The sequence below is a fragment of the Porites lutea genome, chromosome 1 (assembly GCF_958299795.1).
Source record: "Porites lutea chromosome 1, jaPorLute2.1, whole genome shotgun sequence".
Lineage (NCBI taxonomy): Eukaryota > Metazoa > Cnidaria > Anthozoa > Scleractinia > Poritidae > Porites > Porites lutea.
The window spans coordinates 17,886,199-17,913,797 of record NC_133201.1 but is presented as its reverse complement, the minus strand read 5'-3'; the positions used below and the strand labels follow the sequence as shown (position 1 = coordinate 17,913,797).

The window sequence follows — 27,599 nt, the reverse complement described above, 5'->3', positions numbered from 1 at the left end:
TCATGTCCCATGTTAACTAAAGCGGCAGTAAGAAAGTCTCTATAAGTATCAAGCAATTATCAAACCCCACCTTTGTTACGCTACAGAAATCCCGGGTCTCCCGCTCAGAAGTCACTAAAACTTGAGGTTGAACAAGTTCAGAAGCGTGCCACCAGATGGATTTTAAGTTTGATGACTGGCCAAATGTCATATGGGGAGACACTGCTTGCCTTGCCTTACGATAGAGAAATCAATGATCTCATTTTCTTTTACACATGTACAGCCAGTACTACTATGATACTATATATTGATGTAGACATTACATATTATGTAACCTTTAACAATCATCCACGTAGGCGCTGCGGCCAGCCTACTGAGCTAGCTCTACTGGCTGTTACTCTTACTGTCCCGGCCTGTAAGACTTGCACTTTTCAAGCTTTATACTTTGTTCGTATTGTAAAACTGTGGAACAACATATGCAACGTACCTTTACCTAGAAGTTTTACGTACGTCCCTTAGCTGTTTTTAATCATTTTTGAAGAACCTCTTTTGAAGAGTCTCTTTTAATGAGTGTTTTTGATGTGGATCTGGTCTGCTCATGGTCCATCTCACTAAATTAAATTGCTTTATAATTTATACATTAGACTTTTACTGCAATTAGATTTCTCTACAATTAGACTGCAACTTATTACAATTAGAATTTTTGCTACAATTTGATTTCTTCTTTTATAACTAATAGATTTTTCATGTCAATTTGTTTTTTTGTCATGTATGTATTTCAAATTTTTTTATTTCCCTTGGGTGGGTAGGCTCGATTTCCGCCGTCTCCCGGGTCCGGTGTGTGATCCTCCCCGAAGAGAGAGAGAGAGAGAGAGGCTCTTTCGGGGGATGAGTGTGGGCTCATTTTCCGAACAGTGGCTGGTAATCGAGCCTATTGGGTGGGCTCCCCGCATGAATCCAAGTGTCCCGTTCGTGCCTTTCCCTTTTGGACATAAATCCGTTCTGTTTTGAAACTTTTTTTTTTTATCCTGTGGGCATATTTCCTTTAGTTTAATCCTGCCCAATAAATATGGAATATGTAACTTCACATCCGATCTATTTTTTTCAAAGCACTCTAGCAAGAACAACAACAATAACGAACATAAACAAGAAGAAACAAACTAAGATATAAGAAGCTAATTTATACAACAGGATAAGTTAAAGTTAATGTGACAACCCGCTTTTACCAGTAATCCTTTTAGGGAGAATAAACCAGTTCACTTCCTTTCACGGGTTACTTCCTGTATGTGACCCCTGTCACACTGAATGATTTGCTCAGCCAATCGGATGCAAGTTGTGACATGAACACTTGATGCCTATGATTTCGCGCTAAGCTCAACAAAACAGCGGTTCATCATGTGCTTCCCTTCGATATCTCTGGAACACAATCCCCTTCCACCCCCCCCCCCCCCCCCCCAACACACACACACCCTCCTTATCGTTGTTTGACTCTCTTTGCTGGTTTTCTCTTGCTTAAAATTCAAAAGGTTTTTCTCATACTTACTGCAGTCATAAGAACAGCAGTTAATTATTATTTTCACTGTAAATCCATTGAGATGTGGCACTAAAAGGGTGAGATTTTTACTGAGAGGGGAATCATTCTAAGCTGACATTGTTACATGCTTGTGGTCACTTTGCACTTTTTCGTTTGATTATTTCAGTTTGATTACAGTTTGCATGTAATTTAGTTACAGCTTGTGTTAACACATTCAAGTTTAGTCCAACATCTCTGTCTCCAGGTTCATGTTAAGTGTCTGTCTGTGCTTTCGGGAGGGTAATCATAAACAAAGGTGCTCGACAGTTCTATCTGATACAGAGTAGCTTACAAAACCAATACCTTTTTTGAATTGGAGGCAACGTACAGGATTAAAAGCCGTTGAAGATGCATTGCAATACATCAAAATGTATGTAACAGGAGTTTCAGACAATACTGCTAAGCCGAATTATTTCAAAAATGTTGAGGAACAAGTGATTCGACTTCAGAGCAAAAATTGGAGCAATTTATAGTGCTTCTGAAACTAAAGAGTTCGTTTTAAAGAATATCCCGATTGACAATCGGATTTGGTTTAAGAATAATTAACTGGAATTACTTGTCCCGAAAATTCAAAGTGGTGGCTCGTTTTAACTCAGGGAAATACATTTTTTGAAATTCCAAAACAATGTCACAGCTGAATTTTGAACGAATTTTAGTTACGGAGTAGCGCTCCAACAATTACTCTGAAATTTCTCTGGTATATTTATTATATCAATAAAAGCCGATACTAGAATTTACAGTCAAAAATATCGCAATGTTTTTTACTAGACCCGATTTTGCTTAAACAGCAGGGTCTACTTAAGCGCTAATTTCGCAAAAAATATTTTGTTTATTGCTGAATGATATCTGTTGTTCCCCGCAAAGTTCGGAGCCATCGCATTAAAAACGAAAAAGTCATCACGAAAAGTTCGTCAATAGGGAATAATTTCATTTCCAGTTACATGCTACTTCCGGACCTGAAAACAACATACTGAGTAAATCAAAAATGTATGAGAAGGGCAGGTCGTGCGCAGGTGCAACCGTTTGAATTGTTTCCGCTGTACTGAAACAGTGCCTTGATATTAGCCAGACACGAAAGAGGCACCGCATAAACCTATGACGATATGAGTTCGCTTCCAACCTCGTGGCCTAGTCAATTCTAAGCGTACCCATGGCCCATTTCCGGGGAATTTCCGGGACATTTCTGTCAAGTTCTAAGTTCTCACGATGAGGTCTTATAATTCTCCCTTGTCATGGTCATCAAGGAAGGATAGATCTATTACTGGACTGCAATCGGCGACAAAACTGTTGAGGCATTGTACGCAAATAGGGTAACTTCAGAGAACAAAAGAATCCACACCCCTCCCTCCTCCCCTCCATTCAAAGGTGGGATGTTTGTTGTTTTCCAAAGGTAGCTCGAACAGTGGCACAACATTGCATGGAGGGGATGTGGGAGGAAAAGCCTAATTTTCCCCTTTTGAAGTCAGTAAAACGTCAGAAATCCCCTTTAGGGCGAATTAAGTGTCTCAACTAATTTTGTCGCTGATTGTAGCTACCACCAAGACTCCTGCCCCCTTCTTTATTGTACGCAATTAAAACTCTTTCAACTTAGGTATTACATTTAGTTATTATAATTGCTATCAGCTAAAACTTGAAAATTCTGGAGAAACAATTGCAAATTGCTGCCTGGATTAAACGATTGAGTGATGGTTGCACAAAACAAATTCATTTTACAACTGGATTTAATTGGATCGTCCTATTTCAGTTTTACATCTGGTTTCTTGCAACGTCCACGTTTAAGATCAATGTTTTTTTTTTCTGTAAAGAACACCTAACCGCAAATGTGTAACTTATGCAGCTTATGTAACCCGCTAAAACATGCCTACCAAACCTTATTTTTTGGTTGTTGTTGACTGGCTGTCTTTTAACTGCGTTTCTTAGTTTCAAAAAAACAGTTCTTTAAAACCACGGATTTAGGTGAATTACTTGAATGTAGCTTGTTTATCGTTACGTTAATCTAAAACTAAAAGCTAGCTTACCTCAGGGTTAGAAATATTGGGTGTAAGTGCATTCCAAATAGCATGTAACGCATAGTTCCATTTTTTTGTTAAAAAAATGACCAGTTTTCCATGCACGTATGTAAAGTTACCAGTACATGCAGAGGTCAGTCACACAGCAACAAGCAACTACGATAGTAGTAAAATAGACTAGGATAAGGTTGTTTTTCACTGAACATTCTTGTCATGAAATACGCAGTTAATATAATTAAACTTATTCTTGCAGGTACCTACAGAACAATAAAATCGAACAGCTTCCGCCTGGGGTATTTTCCAATCTATCTGGGCTATGGTGGTTGTAAGTTTGAATCTTTTTTGCATTGTCTGTTGCTTATTAACAAAACTACAACACTAGTATGCGAAAGCAACAACAGATAATTATAAGAATCCGTACGGTTTCATAACCTACGCGGCTAGCATACAAGGAACATAAAGCCGGATAGTTACACACCAGTGCAACACGAAAAGATGTAGGTAATACACATTTTAAAGTGTTTAGTATCACCCCATATAAGGAAATCCACGACAGTCTTGAATTCTGGATTCCACGCTGTGGATTCTGGATTCCAGGTACTGGATTCCAGTTTTTGTCAGTGGAACTTGAATTCTGGATTCCAATCGTTAGTGGGATTCCGGACTCCTTGAGCTGTATTCCGGATTCCAAAGCCCAGGATTCCAGATTCCTCCGACAAAAATTCTCGGATTCTGAAATCCTGATTCCCTTACATGGGGCGATTAGTAGTTTCTTTCATTATTGCTTATTCTGAATAACATGAGTAACAGTATTACTGTGCTAAGACACATATTGGTGCCAGTATATGCTGATACATTGCAGAATTAAACTCACTGTTAGTTTCTAGTACAAGGCGCATGTGGCCGCATATAAAAATACCCTTCTTAGTTGCTGTTTGAAATATTACAAAATTGGTGCAGTAGGCTAAAAAGAGCCTGTGGGCGATAATGACTCTTTAAGGTTGGGTGTTACGAGACAGTGTGTGTTCCTGTATCTGCCTAGCTTAATTCTTAAACTAAAACTTCATCGACCTCTCTTGAGCAAACACATGTGGAGCAATCGCTGAACGTCGTTTACATTGTATGGCCCTTGTTAGCTTATAATCTTTCTATGATTATATGCCCAAGTTAACAAATGTAACCGACAACTTATATGGTAACTATTTCAGTGTTTTGTAATCTTAAGGAGCCTTTACGTGTTCGCTTTATTATTATTGCTCATACCGTTATCAATCACAATAAGAGCGACTTTTCGAAAATATCGGTCAAGTATAAACTTTAACATTAACCATTGCGCTCATTTTGTGCCCACTGATAGCCCTTATTAATGGGTAACCAACCAGGCTATACTCAGTTCCTCCAAATACCGCGTTCTTTCGTTAAAATTCGAGGAGATTCATTTTGCACGACGATCGGAGAACAAAATACACCTCCACTGAAGCGGAATTTATCGCAAACTCCGTTGTCTCCGTTGTCAAACTATGACGAATTGCCACACTATGCATTAATGTAGGCAACACCGAAAATCGTGCTTTAATTAATTAATTAATTAATTAATTAGGCGTTTATCGTACATAAGAGATCGTGCTCTTATTTTGCCCTGATGGCGTCTTTCTTTCTTGTACGAGTGACGAGCCTTGGATCCTTAAATAGATCGAGGCAAGGCACGTTAGCAATTGACATTGCACATTTAAATCGTACTTTAAAAAAACTTTGTCTTGTTCTTACTTGCTTTAATATTTTCAAGTCTTTGAGCGATTTCAATAATGGATCCATAAGCAATTACTATCAATTAAGATTTTGAGCTGCTACTTTTTTTGCTGACATTTGAAGTTAAATCTTTCCGAAATGAGGAAATAATTTAAGTTTTTTCTGGTGTTATAGCCTACGCCCGAAAAAGGACGCTCTCGCAGTTTTTGTGTTATAACAAAACTGGACAAGCTGGCAAAGCCATTTATTAAACTTATATAACTTTATGGAGGGGATGAAATGCAGCCCGTCAAATCGCTTAAGTTTCAACTTTCCTACGTTCGCCGCATCCATCTCTCCCTCCACTGACACCTAGAAATAAAAAGTGGCCTTGAATTTCTCGTTCTCAGAAACGTACCTCTCTACTTAATACGCCGCAATAAGTCTTCGCAATCCTTCTTTGATCGCGAATGGAGTACTTATGGTCCACTAGACAGTCACGATCCCATGAATTGTGCTACAAGTGGATTCACAATCCCCTGTATTGTGCTACAGGACTTATTTTACTGCTCTGACACTCAAGGAGTTGCAGACCTACAATAGCTGTACATTTATGGCTAAGAAAGCCATTTAGCTAAAAGAGTTATTCTCTTGATTCGATGCATGCAAAATCAAAAATTTAATAGAAGGGTGCTCTTATTGTTTGCACGTCTGTTCAGAGCTATTTTTTCGCATACCGTATTTTACCTTTTATATTGATGTTAATTGCTTGCCTTTGTGGCAAATGGGCAATAATTTATGTGTTTTGTAGGTCACCTAATGACCATATAGAAAAAAAAACGCTTTCACACTTATAATGAATACATTATGCCAAATGAACGCTGTTTCCAGATAAATTACCTAATTTTCCATCATTTTTTTGGTGATGGAGAAGTATAACGCTTGTCATCTCAGCATCTGCTCGCAGCACTTTAAAAAATAACCTTCTTTTAGGAACCAATAGTTTAGTCTTCTAGCATCTATAGGTTCAGTCCATGTATTTCTATTCAGTTTGTTATCATTGTTTTGTTCTATTATTCTTCATATAACCGCCATGCAGGGATTGATTAGTGCATAAGCATGTTGTATTCATTACGGCACGATATGCAGTTTGATTTAGTCTAGAATTTTGTGCACGAAACAATGTTCAGTGTTAAATACTGTTAAATATCAAACATATTTTAAAATATATGCTGATTTCTAGAGGACAAGGTCTACAATTAGTTGATGGTTTTGCAAACCGAGTACAACGTCAAAAAGCTATTTGTGATAAGGCGTATAGATTTTAGGAAGCTATAGGTCTGAAAACGGGCGTTAAAAAGGACATATGAAACAGGCTCGCGAATTGGAGAATCGTGCAGCACACCCCTATACGAATTCCGAGGATTACGCCCCCCTCGCTACCAATGGGAAAACGAGTGAGTTTAGATTTGTTACTGAATGTTCCTATGGCTGCCTAGTTTTTTAGACTAAAACTTCATTGTGGAGCAATCGCTGAGCGTCGTTTAGACTGCAAAGGTCTCATAATCTTTCTATTTTGTAAATTCTCATGGTACCAAATAACGCACGTGTGGCAATGGCTTCAGCCACGGTTTTGTAATCTTGTGTCCATAACCCTAATTAAATTCGTAACTGGCTCGAGTAATAACTATTGGTCATACCGTTATCAATCAGAATCAAGATCAGGTTTCGGAAATATATCACTCGGTATAATTTCCATATCCCGTCTCGCTCATTTTTTTTTTTTTTTTTTTTTGTACTCATCTATAGCCTTTAATAAAATAACCAAGTAGACTACACTCAATTTCTACAAATACTGCGTTTTTTGTTAAAATTTTGGGAGGTTTATTTAGCACGATGGAAGAGCAAAATCTGCTTGCCTTGAAGCGAAATTTAACGCAAACTCCACCGTCTCCATGGTCAAACTACAACGAGTTGCCAGACTTTGAGTACTACCTATAAAATCGTGCTTTGATGTTGGTGTGTGTGGGAATTTGAAAATTCAGTCATTGCTTTAAGGTGTCGTTGGGCTAATAAAGCTGATTTTTCTTAAAGCATTTTAACAAATGTTCCTTAAAGAACGGATTGATTGAACCGTAATTATTATTTTGGTAAAGATAAATAATAGCAGCAAAGTATTTTCACACTATGGTTCTGGGGCTGGTACACATCTTACTCAAAAATTAGGAACACGTATAAAAACACTTTCGCATCAGAATACAGCATCCTTGTATTGATCCCAAGTTGTACCCGAATACTAGAACTAGATCTACTCGCTCGTGATTGCCAGAGAAAAGTTTGTGTTTTCGTAACAACAACGTACAACAGAGATACAAGGGAGAAAGAAAAATAAAGGAAAATCAAGTGGAGAGGCAGTTGGTGTAGCTTTTTGTCTAGATCTAACTCAATACATGAGATAAGTGTTTCGTCACAATGCGTCTGTCAAAAACAGTTGATAGCTTTCAGGGAAGGTTGGACAGCAATGTGCAAAGTATCATGTCGCGTATGGTAAGGGAACTCATTTAGAATAAACCGTCGAACTACAGGCGACCTAAGCCTGGTATTTGCACGATCGGTTTAATCAGCTGAGTTGATTAAATAATTTCGCCGCCGTAGAGGGATTGAGAAGCTGTGGTTTATATAGCAGATGCTTTTATGAAACACAATGCTTTTTGATCATTTCGATGAAATTTTCAGCCAGAGGTGACGTGAACTAATAACTTAGCAAAAAACGAAGTGGAACTGGGTGTGTCACTAGATGGTGATGTAGCTTGGGTGAAAAACGGTCAGAGGTTAAGTCAGTTTGTCTAGTTTGAATGGGTGACTCTCCCTGGGCGATAAACAAATTAGGTTTGACTCTCCCATTTAAGACAATTTGCCAAAAAAAAATGTGAGAAAAAATCGAGATAATGATCGAGACTACATTTTGCACGTCGCAACGTAAGCGAGAAGACTAGCCTCTGCTCAAAGGGTAAAGATAATGTAGAGTAATATTTCAGACAAGACACACACTGTTTCATTCAATATCCAAACACCGAGAAGTGGGTAAACAGACCTACTTTTGTGCTCAACTGAGTGGCCATTTTTATGCTAGAGACGATAAAGCCTTCATAAGACGACTATAACAACTGTTGTTACAACGGTAAATAAGACAGACGGATTTAACGTCTGACGACATCAACGTCTTCTGTTAAGTGCGTTGTTTAGACGCACTCATTAACAAACGACTTTAACGCCTCAGACGTTAAATGGGCCTAGCCTATAAACTGGACGGCGTAAACTGGGACGAATTTATATGCCCAAACAGTCCGAAAACGTCTGGGAAGAGTGTACTCAGTGTCTTGTTCTTTTCAGAAAACTCTGTTTTGTTCAAAATGTGTACCTCTACTTTTATGCGTCCCGGTCTTACACCAGACGACTTTAACGTCTCCAGCATAAAAACGGCCAATTAATAACTTGTTCTCCTTTCTTGAATTGCCTCTTTATACCATCCAATATTTTACTCACTGGAAGTGAATTAAGTTAACCCAGGGTCATAAAGCGAGAATAAGAGAGGAACTGAGCAACTCCTTTTGTTTTTCAGTGAATCGTCTTACGTTTTTTAACTATACAGTAATTGTTTTCTATCTAACGTGACGCGTTTTTTATTCTCACTGGACGAAAGGTTTCCATCTTATGGATATGCCGTAAATTCAGATTTAGCATCCTTCTTCACTACTCAGTGAACTCAACTCCAGCCCTTTAAAACGGACCCGTGAAGTTCAAATCTTGCAAGACAGGCAGAGGTGGAAGCCCGAGCTTCTCTCATATCGCCAGCTTTAGCTAAGAGAAAATTATCGAAGAAACGACCATATTTAATTAATGCTGAGAGACAGTTGACAGCATTTTAGCGCCTTGCAAGTCAAAAAAGCAAAACGCAAAGAAAGGACAGGGGCGGCTTTAAATTAGAACATTTAGATTGGAACTTATTACGCATTGAATGTTTTGATTCTGAGAGGTACGTAGTGTAGTACCAAGTGAACACTGATTTTGAATGAAGGGTTTAGCTTCCAAATACAGAAACTGTGGTGTTGCAGTGGTGGGGAGTGAAATGCAAAAAATTAGTTTTATCAACTTGATAAAGTAGTTTGGCCTCTGTAGAGGGATTGAGAAGCTGTGATTTATATATCAGATGCTATTTTCATTGATATGTTTGCTCCGAAATGGGCACGCGGGCCCCATAATTTCGCACGTTTTCCCTCCTGGGACCCTTGCATTACCCCTGGGTATTGAGTGTGGTATTTAAATGCTTTGCCAACATCAGGATCACTGATCAGATCGCTTTTCTATGCGTTCATGCCCCGAGGGGGCATATATACTTGCGTTTTTTGCCCCGCCCCCCTCCTCCCCTCAGCGACAAAAACCCGGTTATGCACTTCTTCGCATACGCGGAAATTATTTTCGCCCATATCTTAGTATTCCCCGCGTGTGCCATAGAGGTGCAGCATATCAATGAAAATTCTCCTACTATTTTGAAGCACAATGCTGTTTGATCCACCAGATGCTATTTTCAAAGACAATGCTGTTTGATCCTTTCGATCAAATTTTTAGCCAGAGGTGACGTAAACAAAAAACTTAGCCAAAACAAAGTGGAACTGGGTGTGTCACTAAATGGTGATATAGATTGGATGAAAAAGGGAGCGAGGTAGTCAGTTTGTCTAAAAAGAAAAGCTAACTCTCCCCAGGCGATAAACAAATTAGGTTTGACTCTCCCCCGACGCCCCCCCCCCCCCCCCCTTCTAAAGCCCCACTCCCCGTTCCTCGTACCAAAAATGGTACCTTTTCCTTACACCTTAAATTCCTTAAATTCGGTCGGCGCTATTTTTTTGAAAAAGCGGAACGTGCTTCTGCTTCTCGTTTTGTCATCTCCTAACGTATTCATGCGGTTTCGTCGCCTTTCTCGATCTGCTGTCGTTGCCTTTCCCTTTGACGTTGTGTTTGGTTTCAAAATTGCCTGTATTCTCTTGACCTGGCCAGAAAATCCCAGGGTTTCTCAGGAATTCTCGTAAAATTTGTTCGCGTTCATTTGCCCTAAAATTCTCGAGAATATTGAAAAAAGGTAGTCACTTCACATCTGATCTATTTTTTTTAAAAAGCACCTTAGTTCATAGCAAGAACAACAATAGCGAATAAAGAATACAAAAAGAGGCAAAATTATTAAAAAAAAGTCAAGTGCAGTGGAAAAGCGGTTGTCGTAGTCCACGGGGTAGTCTCTTTGCCAGATCAAATTGTACACGTAAGATAAGCGTGTCCGTGGTCCCAATGCACGTGTGAAAAAGAGACGCTAGATTTTACGCCATATAGCATTTCGAAGTCGAGGGTGCGTGTTTGTGATGGTGGTGGTGGAAGGGGGGATGTTAAAAGAAGACACAATATGGGCTTCCTCTAAAGAAAGAAGAGGGGTCGTAAGAGATGCCAAGCGTCTCTTTTTTCGGGTCATAAAAGACACCCTCGATGTTGTTGTAAAGTATTGATACCGCTAAAGAAATTATAGTCATTATTAGTATTAAGGGAAAGGCATTCTAGAGGGTGCATGAGTCAGGCTAAGGAGAATATGTTCAAGACCCGTTATAGCAAAGGATAATTAATAAACGTCCTTAAGTTATTCTGAACAGTAGGCGTCGTCTTGGGACCTCTTTGCTCATTTTGGAGTATGCTTACCGCTCATGTTAGAGGCTTGGTCAATCTGGTTTATAAATTGGCACCAGCGACATGCGTAAACCTACCATGGACTAGCATTCTCTCCATGGGGATTTGGGGGGGGGGGGGGGGGAGGTACTGCATGCTACAGAAACCGCATTTAGCTCAACCCGTTTAAGCCTAGGTACATATGCATAGCCTTGGTGCGCCTTTACCTACCTTGCGAGTACAGGTTGTATTTTTGCCGTAGGGATAGTGAATAAAAACGAGTTCTCTTGCAAGACTTTGAGTCGTTATTTTGAATTTGAGATAATATCAAGCTTGAAATGAAAGAGAAATTAATTATATGATTTGCTAAATCAGAAACCTGTAACACAAAAGAAGTGACAATAAACAGCAAACTGGGATAGAAAAGTTTAACATGATCCACTACTGCCAAGGCTAAGAGGAAATTTGTGTATTAGAAAATTAACGAATTTCTTAAAACATAGCACGATGAGATTCATCGCAGTTTCCCCTTCCCCAAACAAAAAATTGTGTTTGATGAGGCAAGACCAAAAGTTTTGTGTATTCACACGAAACTGGTTACTGTTTGTCATGTTTACTGCGGGAGCCAGAACAGTAAAAATGTCGTATTTTCTTCGTTCCGGTAAACAAAGTAATATTCAGTTTGGACCGATGCTGGGAAGCGCCCCCTTGCTTGTGATTGGTCATGTATTTACAGTTGTCGTCATCGGATTAGTATGAAAATTGGTGGGCGGAATACAAAAAGCAGGCTCTCCCTTCCCTTTTCTTTTTCACGCTTTTCTCCCCTCCGCCTCCCCTTTTTGCACCTGCCACACTGGCTATTCTCTTTAGCGCTGTTGTTTGCTTCGATTTTGTCTTGTTTTCTCTTGCCCTGGCTCGTTCCCGAGCGAAACTATTTTAGAAAACCCTGGGATTTCTTTAGTTTCCCGAAAATAAATTTTGTCAAATCTTGAAAGATTTCTACGCGCCAAGGTTTTAAAAAGAATAAACCTTTTGTTCGGGTGACGCCTGCCCAGACCCAGCCGACCCTTAGGTGAGTGGTCGTAAAATCTTCGGGAAAACAAGCTTGTCTCTTACAGGTTTAAGGAGTGTTAATTTGCACTTTGGCGAGTCTTTTCTTACTAGGGTACCTAGGTGCAGAATTGCAGACTAATACGTATGCATGGTCGAGAAGCCAATGAATGTAACAGTTTTAACCTCAGAACGTGTTATTTTTAATTGTTAATGGATGCTTTTTGCCACTGAGTTTGACATACACAGTCAGACATTATGGCAAGGAAAACTTTCCAATATTAATTCGTTTTAGTAGCCAACAATCTTTGTGTTCTTGAGATTATGAAAGTCGCCCAATTATCAAACTCAAGGCATATTTTACATGCCGTTCATAACGTTCATTTTGAAACTGTATTTAGCTAGATCGTCATATGCAGTTTTACGTGTGTTATCGCACAACGTTGACGCTAAGTCAAAGCTTTTTGTGAGAAGCACTTTAACACAAAAGTGTGACTTGTAATAGGCCGAGTTACAAAAATCCTCACTTTCAAAATGAGGCCAAGTGTACAGCCTTTCTTGTGAAAATGAGTTTTATTTGCATGAGAATGAAAAATCATTTTCTTACTTACAGCTGAGCGCTTACCCTCGTTTTGATACAGAAGCCCGAGGGAGCTCGGAAATGACCTATTTACACCTCTTCCAAACCATCGCGCAGAATGTAGGGACGCCATTACTTATTCATATTCAGCGAAGCGCCGAATCTGAATGCCAGTTGGCTAAGAAAATTTCAAAATAAGCTCGGTGGCGCTGATAAAACTTTCTTTCCTGCTTTCCAAAAGCCAAATTCTAAAAACCTACGCGCCGCTTTTTGAAGAATGGCGTACCTGCAATTTGAGACTAAAACAGCCGTAAATATTATCCCTTTGAACTTGAAAATACAGCAAAAACGGCCTTTGTTAGTATGCAGTCTATTTTCGAAAGAGATTTTCTGAAAATTTACACCGCTTTTAAAATGCCTACGCGCGGCAAATGAAAGATGGACCTTTTCTCGAACAGAGTCCGTTTTAATTTTGAAAATCGGTTGAGTAGAACCACTATCCCTTTCATTTTGAAAACTTCTGGAAGAAGCTGTGTTCGAAAATGGCGCGGGATATTCGCGGATTTATCTGAGCTATTTGGGCTGTAAGTTTGACTTGTTTACTTGTTTGTTGGTTATGGTTATGATCAAGACTAACACTACGCGCAAGCAACCACGTATAAAACGGAGTCCTTACGGTAACCTGCCCGGCTGCAAACAAGGAACAGATGTCAGTTAAGACAGATATTTAATTTCAAGAGCCCTTTTTTACTAATTATGAATAACATGAGAACATAATATTGTGGTAAGCCTCATACTAGTAATATGTTGAAAAAACCATGTGCAAAAAATACAGAATTACCCTTTTAATTCGTTGTGCAAGACCTGCGTATCACCGCGGAAAACTTTTTCTATTGCTTAAATCTGCCATACCAGATGTCTGATGAGCCACAAGCTATAACCAGAACCTGTTTTAAAGTACAACTCCAAGTAGTGATTAACCAGTATGGGAAGGAAGAGTCTCAAAATACTGAATCTGAAATGCAACACTTTCCCCAGGGGCACCCAACGGCAATTTTCGGGAAAATATCTGTTCGGAAGACGATTTGAGAACTAGAATTTTCGGAACAGTTTTTGTAAAATTTCTTGCTTGCCTGCCTCTCCTAGGATTTTCGAACATCTACAAAATGGTATAATTACCCATTTTTAACGGATATTTACCCTAAAAAAGGCCACCTAGAATTTTCGGGAGCCTTTTCCTGGCTGAAATTTTTCGAAAAGGTAAGTTTTGATCCCTATAATTTTCGGATCACTAGACTTTCAGCTAGGAAATCCGAACAGATGAAAAGTTTTTAGGAGATAAAAATATGCCTATATCTACCGTTTAAATACTAAAATACGTTCAACAATGCTATGTTAAGTGGTTTTGAACTACATCCTCGTTGGGTACCCCTGTTTCCCGCTGTCCATGAATATCTGGACAGAACAGGCCAGAAGGTTAGCCAGTAAATTAAAGATGAAAAGTAAGAGATCAAAAAGCGAAGCAGAGACGGGGACTATGATCTCCTTGTGGTTTTTCAATAATATTTTGTCATGCGGCTTCATTAACTCTAGAAATGTACAACATTAAACTACATGTACTGTCAAAAGTTGTAGAAAATTTATTGCTAATAAATAAGCAATGTACATTTGCAAATGCAATATTGTTATTTAAATTAAGTGTATAATTGTGCTACTTCATTTGGTTTGTAAACATTCCTCGAAGTCTATTAATTTTGTTATGTACAACACCATTCCATCAAGTTGTCACCTTTTTTCTTATTCCCTCCTTTACTGGAAAAACCAGGGCATCAGTAACCGCTTTAGATGGCGTCTGTTGCTTTTAATGATTCCCTAGAAAAGACAAAAAAAAAATCATCTATGAAAATAAGGTAGGCACTCCTTCCAGCCTAAAACACGTCCGGTCCAAAAAATAATTATTGTCTGCATACAAATACAATCCCATCGGCCACCACTTGCTACCAGCACAACCTTGTGGGTTAATGGTGAGTGGTCTCTTGCAGCTGTACAGTGATGCAGTCTAGAAGTGTGTGTTGCTGTAAACATATTCAATAATTACACGTACATGTATACTATTCAGAGGTACTCCTCCATTTCAAAGTGGCAGCAACCAGAAATATCAGATTTTTTCAAAATCTATGTAGTAAATACTGAGTGTGTACATGTACATACAGTCCGTAAAAGCCACACTGGCAATGTATTAGTTTAATTTTTAATGATTAACTTACATCTTCATTGTAGAGCTGTTCAATCCATTGCACTGGGTCAGTGGTTTCAGTTGTGCATAAATAACTTGTTCTTAACTGTATGTGCTTGTAATTTGTGTGATATTTCTCTTCAATGGCACTGTAATCTTGAAATCCGTATTTACGTGGCTGTAAACAGAAAACAAAGATATTTCACTTTGACAGCTCATTCTGTGTAGGGTTTCCACTCTGAGTACTGTCACTTGCACCACATGTCTAAAAGGCCTTGTTGGATAGAAAGTGTGCATAAAATGTGTACAACTAACCAATAACAAAACTTAATGCCTTGCTTACCCTTTCCTTATATAAATATGCAGGTAAAAAGACAACTTTTTCCAGCTGTTTGGCATTATAACTTGTAATGCTGGGTTCAAAAGCATAAAAAAATTCCAGTAAGAGTTTGAGTAAAATACAAAATCTGCCTTGTCATCAGCACAAAAAAAAATCCCATCACAGGAGAAGATGGAGACTTGCCATTCTATTTAAAGAAACTATAAAGAGTCATCATTCAGCAAAACCAAGAAATTGATTCAGTCAACCCAACTTGGAGGTGATAATCCGACTGGACCACAAGAAAAAGACCTTTGTCTTTTAAAACTTTACCCCTTTGCCCATATTGTCTACATTTGATGATAAAAAAGCAATTGTATTAAGAGGGAGAAATGTATAACAAAATTAATGTTAACATGTCTTACCCCCGATCACGAAACCGCAGGACCTCTACTCCCTACTTAAAAGTTTGTCTGTGTTGGAAAGTGTACTTCAGAGGATTGACAATCAAGGACACTCAAGTTGGATTACACTGCTCTGGTACCTGCCTTTCCCTCTTCCAGTGTTGTTTTGTAATGATTTTTCGGTGGAATTGTCCAAGTTCAAGGCCAACATTGAAAGGAACAGAGAAAAGGAGGTCGAGCACAACATGTGAACGTTATTCCTTCAATTGACCCAATGTCATGGATTGTAGATTTCATTCCTTTTCTCTGGGGTGGGGGGGGGGGGGGGGGAGGTGGAGGGAGGGGGCATGCCCCAAGCCACTTAGGTTCTAAAAGGGTCTTAGTGACCTTTTATCCATAGCACTTCCCATGACACATGGGTAGCCACCTTAATTATATCAGATGCTGAAAATTAATATTGAAACAGAACTCTCTGTGAATTATCCAAAAAAAAAAAAGGAAAAAGAAAAAAGTCACAAGTACAAGCATTGCCACATAAAAAAGGTATTTTATAGTACAGTTGTATGTGAGCTGTAATTTTAACCATTTTCAGTTTTCTGATGAAATGTAGGGAATGGTGTGTATGCAACTGCATTTAAAAAAGATAGTTCATGGGATTTCACCTGAAAAACAAAAATCATTCACAAGCATGTCGTGGGTGGCGAAGAAAAAGTTCTGCAGACTGAAAATCTCCAACCCGCGTAACTGGCTAGATTGTTTTTGTGCGTAAGAGTTTTTTGTGGCAATTAGCCACAAGAAGTGAGCGTCTCCTCCTTATTCTCCACATGGCTTTACAGCTCCTCTACCAAAACTTTGTGCACACTTTCAATCCTGCCAGCTATGCAGGCTAAAAATGGCCCCTCTCCATCACTTAAAATTCAAATGCTCCATCCCTAATAAAGTTTAGTAGTTGTTGATGTTGTCCTTTGTCAAAGGATCAGCTTACCCTTTCTACTGCACATAAAGGAAAAAAACTCAACGTGGCTGACTGAAACACTAACCTTTACCCCCTGCCCCCAACATTTACAAAAACCATAGAAGAATAAAAAATTAATACTCTAATACAGTTAATATTCCTTTGTTGTTACATACATGTACATGAAGTGGAGCCATTACCTTTCTTAGAATTTGGTTGCATTTTTCCAAGCCATTATGGGTCAAACATGCACCCAAGGCTAATTTTTGAACCGACAAACATTCCACTATATCAATGAGGGTATTTGTAAATAAACAATAGAAAAAACACTGAGAACATTAGGCAAGGTTTCTTTAAGCATTTGCACAGAAATATTCATTACTACAATGTTGCAGCAGCAACTTTTATGTTTAATTTACACCATGCACTACAATAATACAGCCTGTACAGGTGTACACATGTTAACTCATGATTACACTGTATGCTGTAGTGGTACATGATATCTACAGAATGACCAGCCTCCTCTCTATCAGCAATATTTTATTGAATATTTTGTTTACCTGTTTTAATTTTTGGTCTAGTATTTCAAGTCAGCATAAACACTCTTACTCTTAAATTGTATTATAGATTTCTAACAACCAATTCTCATTTCAAGACATTCTTTGACTGTAAAGCTCAAATCATCACTGTATCAGGTACCTTAAATCCCTTAAAAACTTTCTTACAGATAATTATCTTGGTTGTTTCACAACTGGACATGCTCTCTGCTGTGAAGAAAACAAAGAAAACGATTAACTTCTTCGAGGCAAAAATTGATAATAAATTATTTTGTAGTTACTTGATTTTTTTTGCCTTCCATGTCAACAACACAAGAAACTTTTAAATTTTTTTCTTTCTGTCTGTGTTTTCTGACTGTGCATTTTTAACCTTACCATGAGAAACTATGGCATAATATAAACCAACCAATCATTAATTTTGTACATGTATTAAGTGCCCGCCAGCTTCTCCAGCTTGCACTGTACTCATGAGCAAAATAATAACCAAAAGTAAACAAATCAGGGCATGCACTTTACCTTTTTTTATTTTTATGTTATAAAAACAAAAACATTGGTGGGTTACAGCTGCTGAATGGCAGATAATAATTAAAAAAGTAATCTGCATGATAAAATAATTGATATTACAAGAAATTTGATGCTGATCACTGTTAGGGCTTAAAGGGTTAACACATCACTCAGGTCAATCACATAAAGGTTCTAAGAATAACAAAACATGATTTACTAAGAGAAAAGGGTCTTTAATGTTAAATAAATTTTCCTCATCAGTACCATGAAAGGATCGAAATGCAAGAAAAACAGTGTGGAGCATAACTACAGTAATTTATTCATCTTGATAAGTGAAATGAAATAGAAAAAGATTTACTTATTTTTTGACAAAAAAGTTTTGTTTACACCTGTACAAATGTTAAAGCTTAAACACTGATTCATTCACTATCAATGTGAGCATTACATGTTTTTGTATAAATTTTTGTGCTATTTATATACAGTAGAACCCCGTTTATACGGTCACCAATGGGTCAAAGAAAAACTGGCCGTATTAACGGGGTGACCATAATTATTACCGAGGCAGGGTCAAATTTCATGACTTGAGGCCGTTGTGACAAATACACCATACAATGCATTCACACTTCTTGAGTGACAACTGTTCTCTTTAATGAACAACCGGAATGTAGAAACTGTAAAAAGTACTTGGAATTTTCCTTCAGAACATAGAACACTTTTAAAAATCAGCCATTAACCGTCACAAATGCATTTTAGTCTAAAAACAAAACAAGAACAGGCTCTGCTTACTAAACTACATGCAGGTCAATGAAATTGACATGTCACAGGAATTTTGAATTTCTAAATTTCAAATGAGTGACCGTATAAATGGGATGAAATTATAAAAGATTCTACTGTTTGCGATTTTAAAGACCTGGGTCCAGTTGTTATTCGAACGCCGGTTAGTGCTAACCCAGGATTCTTTATCTTTTTATTAAAAGCACTCTCTCAGATAATTTTCTCTATTCTTTTTAGAGTATCCAATCATCACTGTCTTGTAGGCAAAGAGAATTAAACTGAATTTGCTTTCTAAGCTCTCATATCTGAGTTCAAATTTCGCACTAACCCTGGGTTATCTTAACGCAGCTTTGAACAACCCAGCCCTGGCTGTTAGCCGTATTAACAGGCGACCGCATTAACCACGGTTTTTTTTATAAGAAAATGTATGGCCTTTTTGCCAGCCCCCCAAAAAGTGGCTGTATTTAATGAGTCGACCGTATTAACGAGGTGGCCGTATAAGGTGGGGTTCCACCGCAGTACACAAGATTTCCTTGGTGCAGCATATACACCCTGTATGGATGCTGTCCAAAAATGTTTAAGATAAACAGAAACTGTGATAAAAACAAGGTGCTAGTACATGTACATGTATACTAAAAGTGCATGTAATTTCAAATCAATGGTCAAAGGAACAACAAAGATGAAAAAAATGAAAAACAATTGACAATATTCTGTTTTAAATTCCAGCTCAACTCAACAGATACCTCTAAAATAATCAATTTTTTGGAAAAAGGATTCTCCAGATGAATTATCAGCATTTTTATTCGGAAAGATATGTTACTGTGCTCATTTGTTTACAGGAAACTTGTCAGGTGTATTTGAAAGGCATTACATGTATGCTTGTGCAAAATTTACCAAGCATAACAAACAAAGTATTAATTGAGCCTGATCTCAGATGACAGAAGAAATGACAGGTTTTCCAAATTGTCATCGAGTCTAATCAGTTTATAACGTATTCATTATGTCTGGAGTGCAAATTTTTTAGAAACATTCCATGCTGCACTTAGCCCAATCAAAACCTAGTTGCCCAGCAAAAGTTCAAACTCTTCAAAACTAAACCCATAAACTGTGTCAACTCAGGCTTCATTTAAGGATTAAATAAATTTTGTTTACATGAATAAGTGCTTTAGTACTGAAGGGTAACTGGGTTTTCTTCAAGAGATTGCAAAAGTCTTGGGTAGAAAAATATTAGTAAAGGCATGGTCGAAATGTTGATTGAGTTTCACAGGTTACATTATTTTTTGCAGGACCTTACATGAGTATGCATGTAGATTCAGGATGTATTTTGTAGAAAATGTTTAAACTGAAACTGTACAATTACAACATAGACAATTATCATCATGTTTAGAGCAATTCTACGCATATACAGCAATTTAACACCTGCAAATAAGAAACTGTGCGGGATTAAGAACCTCCTGGCAGAAATTTGCCACTTTAATACGCAAAATACAGGAACCTGTTTAGCCAATTAGCAAGATCAAGCAGGTTCTCATGTGTGGGTTAAAGGAGTGCAACATTGAGATTGTAAAATTTAGTATAACAAGAACATACACTGTACTGTACCATTAAACTGTATATTATGTTTGGTAATCAGCTTTGTTACACGTACAACTGTAGAGTCGTTATAATAATACAATTGTGAATAAATATTGTATTTTTAAGACCAAACTCAAGTTTATCCAGGTAGTCAACAATCTATTATCTCTTTCATAAAAATTAAGAGCCTAATTAAAAACCTATTTAGCCTATGTACAGGTAAATTACAGTGTACCAATAAGTACCCCAAAATACAAGAACTTCCAGTGTTGTACAAAGGTTTTTTTTTTTTTTGCCAGAATTCAAAAAAATAGTACTGGTAGGTTATTATTGGCGGGTGTTTTACTGCATGTATAATCAATAGCAAATGAAAGAAAAATAATTATGATCAAAGTATTCACTCACTGTCACATCTGTCCAGGCTTGGTTCAATTTTTGGCCTCAAAACAAACATAACAGAAACCTGTAGTAACTACACTCACGCTTCCCAATAACACACGCCCTCAAAACGTTTTTTTCTATCACTTGAAACTTGAGTTCTGTGCACGTCAATCAACATGCACAGGAAATTGCAGATTCACCACTTGTGCAGTCAAAAATAATTTGCGCAGTGATATTCATGTCGATCAAAATGCATCAATTGAGAGCATATTTTTATCTACAGCTCTGTGTCTTTCAGCTTTTTTCATCGTCGTGTAAAACCCACCAAATGGCCGTAGATCCGTAAGCATCTTTGTTAAAATTATGGCTTGCACCACTGCCAACAGTTTATTGTTCCTACAGTACATGTATCTTTATTTTTCTTGAGGGTTAGGTATGCTTAGCTTTAGAGGATTTTAAGAAATCAAAGAGGGCTGCATATGTTTTTTAAAAAAAAATTCATACTAATGGACCATCTTGCTCTTGTGGACCCTTGCGATCGTTGTGTGAACAAGACACAAAATTGAAAGACAAAGGACTCCTCCCTCAGAATTAATTTTGTTCTGGAGACATGTGACCAGAGGTAACCAGGGCGTCTCTCTCTCGCTTCGCCGGGACGGGTGGGAGAGAACCCTGGGAACGAGGTTGGGCAAGAACATTTTTGAATAATGAAGGGGTTTCCAGTTTCGCTGAGATGGAGGATTATAATGTTGAAGCCAAATGGACAATGGCTGAATGAAATAGCTGAAACACTCTTTTTTTACTATACAAAGGTTTTCAGGTAGCTAAGATTAATTTTTGATTGTGCAAAAACACAACACATGAGAAATCTGCCAAGGAATAAAGAAACGAAAAATATGTATCAGCAGAGAAAATAAATAATTGTCTTTTGAAATGGGACCCTTTTATCATAAAGTGAATATTGATGGAATGTGGATTTGTCAAGTTGTAGAACTTCTTATCATTCGTCATGCTATCAAAGAGAATCAAGAGCTTTAGATATCTTACAACAAATGCAAGTCTTTGCTCTTCGAGTGAAACACTGAGAGAACTTTCTCTAGCAGATAATGGCAAAAAACGATGGAAACAGTTGATTGACATCCATGAAGACTCAAGTTTCAACCAACAGAAAAAACGTTTCAAGGGTGCCGGTTATTGGGAACTGCTGTACAATGTAAAATCTTTGTTCTCAACATTATTCCTTTGTCAAATGCAAATAATAAAATGCTGACAGTACACACAACTTACATGTATCACATTAACTTAAGCTAGCATGAGGTCTTCTCGCAATCCGGTATTAAACATCATTTGTCAGTTAACGAAACATTCATAAGACAAAGAGATACATGTAAACTCATCGGCAAATCAATGATACTGATTCTCTACGTGCTTTGAACTTTATACACTGTACATAGCTTGGTTTTTCAATAAAAATTTCCATTGAAAGAGCTAACTAGTAAATTGGTCTCTTGTAAAGTTGTTGGAGCGACCCATTCTTAATTCTCTTGTGCTTTAATTTATCGCTGTTCAGATCAGAGCATGAGAATGGTAATGAAGCTCAAGAAAAGAAGCATCTTTAATTTCTACTTTTTCTTCTTCTTCTTAATGCTTTATTGTACACAACTATGACCTCCGTAATTACGTTTGAAAGCATCATGAATGTTGATGAAGGCAACAATAATATAAGGGTTGTAAATCCCCAAAAAGGCAAGTGCAAACAGGACCCTGGACCCATGCAAGCTACAGCATTAGAATGGTGAAAAAATAATACAATGTAGGTTTACATTAGCGAAACAACAAGTTTGCAGATGTAACACACTTTTTCATACATTTTATCACTATCACTATACAACTACCACACAAAACTTTCTAAATACGCCGATTCAGGGAAAAACCGGAAGTTGCATGGAAGCGAGGCCTAATGGCCCTTCGGCCTTTGCGACGCCTGGTGGTAAAAACAGATGGGTTGTCGAAAAAGTTTCAAGATCAAGTAAGTAAATATTGAAGTTGTCAAATTTTTTGACCCCCGACGAAAGAACGGGAGCTTAAAAATTTACAGGTGTACAGTAAAACAGTAAAATTCTGGTAAAAATGTAGAAGAATAAACCAAGGCGGTAACAAGAAAGTCCTTTACGAAAGTAAAGTTTAAGGTGAAATGATTTTATAACTTCATAAACCGACCGAAATATACAATAAATTCATTTGTTTCCTGGCCCACAGAGTCAAGAACCTTAATATTATGTTATGCCTGAAAATAGAGACAAGTTTATGATCCTGACCCAGGCAAAGGCTTCACCAAGGCGAAATTAGCCCAACTCCAGGAAATTAAAAAAAGGCAAGCTGGATACCACTCAACAGGACAAGCTTCAAACCGATACCTTAGATCACCTTATTTAAAGGAATGGGGCAAAGTAACTAAAAAAAATCTCTCTGTACGTATGCCATTGCGGAAATGTTGTACATGATCTTGATCATGAACTATCTAAACCTGTTGATAACGACTTTGGTTTTTTTTGGGCCTCCTACAAAAAATATTGTGTAAAATATAAAGGACGTATGATTGTTAACCCAGTAGGAAAACCCAACACCAGCCGCGTGTGATTTGAGGAGATGTCACGGAACAATGAAATAAAAATCAACACAAGAATGACGTTCGTTGCACTTCTTAGCCAAGAACATGGGGAATTCCAGGTAGACAAACAGTAGAACATGACCCAATCATGGCCTTAAAGCTTATCAAACCAAGGCATCATGCAGACACACCAGGTCATAACAGGAGGGGCTTGTTGTCTACTTTTTGTGATCCCCGTCCTTTGAAATTAAGAAAGTTAGACCCCTAGGCTGTTGAAAATCTCAAAGTGGACATTGTCAGAGTTAACAAAGGTGTTCCCTTTCAATGCTTCTGATATCGTACATGTGAATTTCCTAATTGAAATTGCTGCTAAGGATCTGCTAGATACAAATGCAAATGAAAGGTTTTACTCACATCTGTTTCTTCTCCATACAATAGTACCTGTTCTCCAACCAAATTCATGTTTACCAAATAAAACAGTGTCTCAAGTCAACTCAACAAACACAACTGACAATTGATACAGACAATGGTTGATGCGACCACAAATCAGTTTCAAGATCTCATGTGACTCAAATGCATTTTGGCATTATTAGTGGCCAGCACTGAATGATTAATGCTTGGATAATGGGAATTCTAATAAAAAACGCCAGTATAATGTGAAAATATGAAATTATTGGCCAGCAAATTAAATGAGAAAAATTTTTTTCTCAGATGTCAGCTGTACGCACGGGCGTACATGCGTATATGGACGCTACGCCCCTGGGTTATTGTTAGCACAGGTCTGTTATTCACTCTGATTCTACATGTGGAGAATCCCTTATTATAATCTATCATGTCACAACCTAACAAACGATGATTTAATGTTTGTACACTAACTGTTAATTGAGTATGATATTATACCTTATATCCATTCCTAAAAAGTAAAAATTAGAAAAATTTTTTTTCCAGGTGTATTTATGAATGGAAAACATCGTCAGTATTCAATTGAGTGGCATCTCTCACACTACCAGATGGGAAATGCTTGGTTCTATAATACTTCTAAAACGCTATAATCTGGGAACCCAGTGTAGACTAAGTGAATATCATCTGGGATTTACGAGAAGCATTACAGACCAAATGTGAAAACTTACTCCTACTTTCTTACTTTAGAAAGTTATTTTAAAAGGATTTCTACTTCTAAACGTTTCACTTCGGCAAATTGTTCGATTGCTGGAAGACCTATAAATTAAGAGCTTGTACTTTATCGCTCAATGATGATTTTTCTGACCTTTTTATTTCCTCATGCGATACTTTTCCTTGTGTTCCTGTTCTTCTTTAACATTTAATTTGGCTGAAAACCAAACAGAAACAGTAGGAGATGCCTCCTGATTTTAAGTTGACCTTTCTATTAAAATCGATGTCGGTGAGAGTAATTCTGTCATCGTTTGGTATGAAATGCTCTGGAGAACAATAGTCAGGACTCTTTCCCATCTTCTCCTTGATTCAGAATCTGATGAAAATTTCTTTCGTATATATGTGAGATCAGGCCGATTTTCACTCCGATTATGTTACATGGCTGCTGTACTTGTCTTATTATGCTTACAAGAATCTTGTTGTTACGACGCCATTTTGAGTATGAGGGCCCTTAGGCCTCGCTTCCATGCAACTTTCGGTTTTTTCCTGAATCGGCGTATTGTTTCATGTTTTACATTTTTGTGTCTGTATGGACGACACAAGACAATAATTTTCTTTTTGTTTCTCTGAACTTAGATACATGTACAGTCCTTGAGATTTCAACTAGAGAAAAGCTTGCCAACATTTAGCAAATTGCACAAGGTGATGAGTTTTGAAACAGTGCAAATTTACTTCTTAAGCCATTGCTGTAGTGGTTGCCTATTTCCAAGAAGCCATTAAACTTTTGATGCTCAAGTACTGATCCTACATGTATACTTAACAATTTTCCAATAATATTATTGACGTTCCCTGATATTTACAAAATTTAATGTACTCGTTTCAAATTGGAAAGTTTACCCGCTTTTATGAAATTGGCCTGCTTCCCAATGTATTCTTGAAAAGAAATGTTTTTAATGGCAAATCAAGTTCATTCCTATATTACTAGAAATTGTAATACTTTCTGCATTATTTCCAGCCCGAACAAATATAAGACTTTTTGGTATAAGACTTCACTGTCCAAAATGTTTCAATTTACAAAGTGCTGCTACTAGATCTCTTTTTAAATCTACATGTACATGTACATTGAAAGCATTTCTCCTTAGCTGATTCTCCAGTGCTCCAGTGATGCTTTAGTGCACCAGTTGTTGCACGTTTAATTAAGTTACATGTACTTTTTTTTTTGAACGGGCACCTAGAAATGTTGCTCGGGCTCCTAACTTCTTTAGGACCAAAAAATTTTCTTAGGCAGCATCCTTGAGGCAATGTATTGAATGACTGTATTTTTCTGGCAAATATAAATGAAATTAAACTGAAACTGAAGCTACAGTATCTAATAACATTCCATGATGTGTGCACAACGCACTTATCCAGTGTACTTCAAAATATTGCTGTCATAATTTGGGCTCTAGTGCAATAGAATAAAAGCAGTGTGTGAAAATGCAAAACTGATGTCACACAACACATCAGAGACGTAATGTCAAGTTTATGGAATTCTCCAAAACTATGCAAGGTGTAGATTACAAAGAAAACAGAAAAAAGGCAAAGGCTTACACAGAAGCCCGACCAACCATTCACCATGATCTTTTTCTTGCATTTCTCTTGAAAATGTCTCTAAATTTTTTCCTTAGAGAGCTGCCAATTCATTTTAGCTGATTGCATTGTTTTCAGTGGTAACAATGATTCTCTTATAAATGAAAAATACTACCACAGCAGCAGCAGAGAGAGGAGAAAACTTACCAGAAACCTAACATTCACATTTGGATTCCCTATAGTACAGCTGTATGTACCTGAATCACTTTGCTGGCGAACACATCGTACATTTCCATCCAACAATCAACTGAGCAATCACCTGAAAAAAAAAACAAACTTTATTTGAGTCTCAATTCAAGGTATTTTGCACGAAAGTACTAATTTAGGACACTATTTTTACGTCTCCAACTGGAAACGGGACCGCCATTTTACGTGGTCATCCGAGCCACGCGAAGGTCTAGCCGCTTGCACTGCAAAGGGAGTGCCTTCATTTCTCAGTTATTTTAAGACCCTGAGTATTGAACTGGCCCCAGAAATCGAACCCGCCACCTCGGCGCTCTGCAGTCAAGCGCTAATCCTGCCGTGCTGAGACGACTTCACTTCGATATTCTTCGGTGATTATAACGATGAGCACATACGGTTAATTTGAAAAATGACAAAGAGATAATCGTAAATGGATTACCTTGCAAATTCAGGAGGAAAAAGCATACCGTATGTATAAGAAATCGGTGAGAAAGCGGCATCACTGTATATAGTACATGTAAGCTTCACTGAAGCTTAAATCTTCATCGAACAATTTTAGCTCCCACGGCGTATCAAACGCGAAAATACAACCACACCTTTAGAATTTCTGCACGGCCTCCCATTACAAGATCGTCGCAAATCATTTTTAACGTCTCTAGGTTAAAAACTTCACGAGAATCGCAAAAATAGCGATGCCCTGCGATCTTTCATCTGCCGTTTGACTTGTGTCCCTGTACAGCGTCTTTCCAGGCCTTCTCGGTCAATGCAAGAATTCGACTGTGATAAGCGAAAATTCAACATCCGGTCTCTTTTCGTATTTCCGGTTGAGTATTTTAACCAATTGCGAAAACATAAAATTCCAGTCGCGCGAACAAAAGATACAGAAAAAAACTGTTTCTTTTAAAAATTCATTCAGTTTTAGAGTTTCAGGCTTTTGCACCAAGGGGTTTTCTGGTTGCACCATCGCTGAAAATGATGTTTGAAGTTTTGTAGGTCGCTGGCGCTCGACCAGACCATTTTTTTTTTACTGGCTTTCTTGCCTGCTACTGGTTTGCATTAATTAATTTGGAAGAGGGCGATAACTGACAAGAGAACAGCAATACTTATTAAAGAAGTAACCGAAACAAGGACGCTTCATTTCAAAACATGTACACGAGCTCTCTGGTAAATAAAACTACAAAGCGAAGTTTAAAGACATTAAGACTGAGAAATTGAAGAACTGAAAATTAAAGCTTCAATACACGATCATGCAAATAATTACTTTAAACTCGAAAAACTATGTCTTAGCTTCAGTCATGTTGAATGGCAGTCAAAAACTTTGTTTTGATGAAAGAAAATACCTGCCGCTCAAATTTAATCAGCCAAAATTACACAAGTTATTATCAACTTACCGTTCCTGAATCTAATAGACTAAATACTCCAGTGATCTTTGCCTGGTTATCCAAAAAATCAATTTCAAAACAACAAAATGGTCAAAAACACGAGCAAGATGAAGCAGAACAACGAAACGCAGGCGCAGGTTCATGTCGCGGTGTTCTTTGTGCGTTGCTGTCCAACGTTCTCCTCTTTCCCAGCAATAGGTCATTTCTGAGTTACAAAAACTCTCACTTTCAATTAAAGGCTAAGTGCGAAAGTTTTCTTGTGTAAATGAATTTCAGATTTGCATGAGAATATAAAAAAGTTTCAAGTTCAGAATACCAACGGGCTTTGTGGTGGTAGCTAATTCACTGAAA

General features: G+C 37.7%; 1 protein-coding gene across 3 annotated transcripts in view; it reads right to left on the bottom strand.

The window, feature by feature from the left end:
- LOC140946075 (uncharacterized) overlaps positions 1–26,604 on the bottom strand; it is a 189,225-nt gene extending 162,621 nt beyond the window's left edge. Inside the window, exons 1-4 of one of the 3 annotated variants that reach the window (XM_073395150.1) lie at positions 26,463–26,604; positions 25,831–25,942; positions 17,239–17,306; positions 14,893–15,039 (exon numbers count right to left, since the gene is read on the bottom strand). In XM_073395150.1, the coding sequence (XP_073251251.1) occupies positions 14,893–15,039; positions 17,239–17,298 (207 nt within the window). In that variant the 5' untranslated portion in view covers positions 17,299–17,306; positions 25,831–25,942; positions 26,463–26,604. The other 2 variants (XR_012166804.1, XR_012166805.1) reach the window with 2 other exon arrangements.
- Between the last annotated feature and the right edge of the window lie 995 nt (positions 26,605–27,599).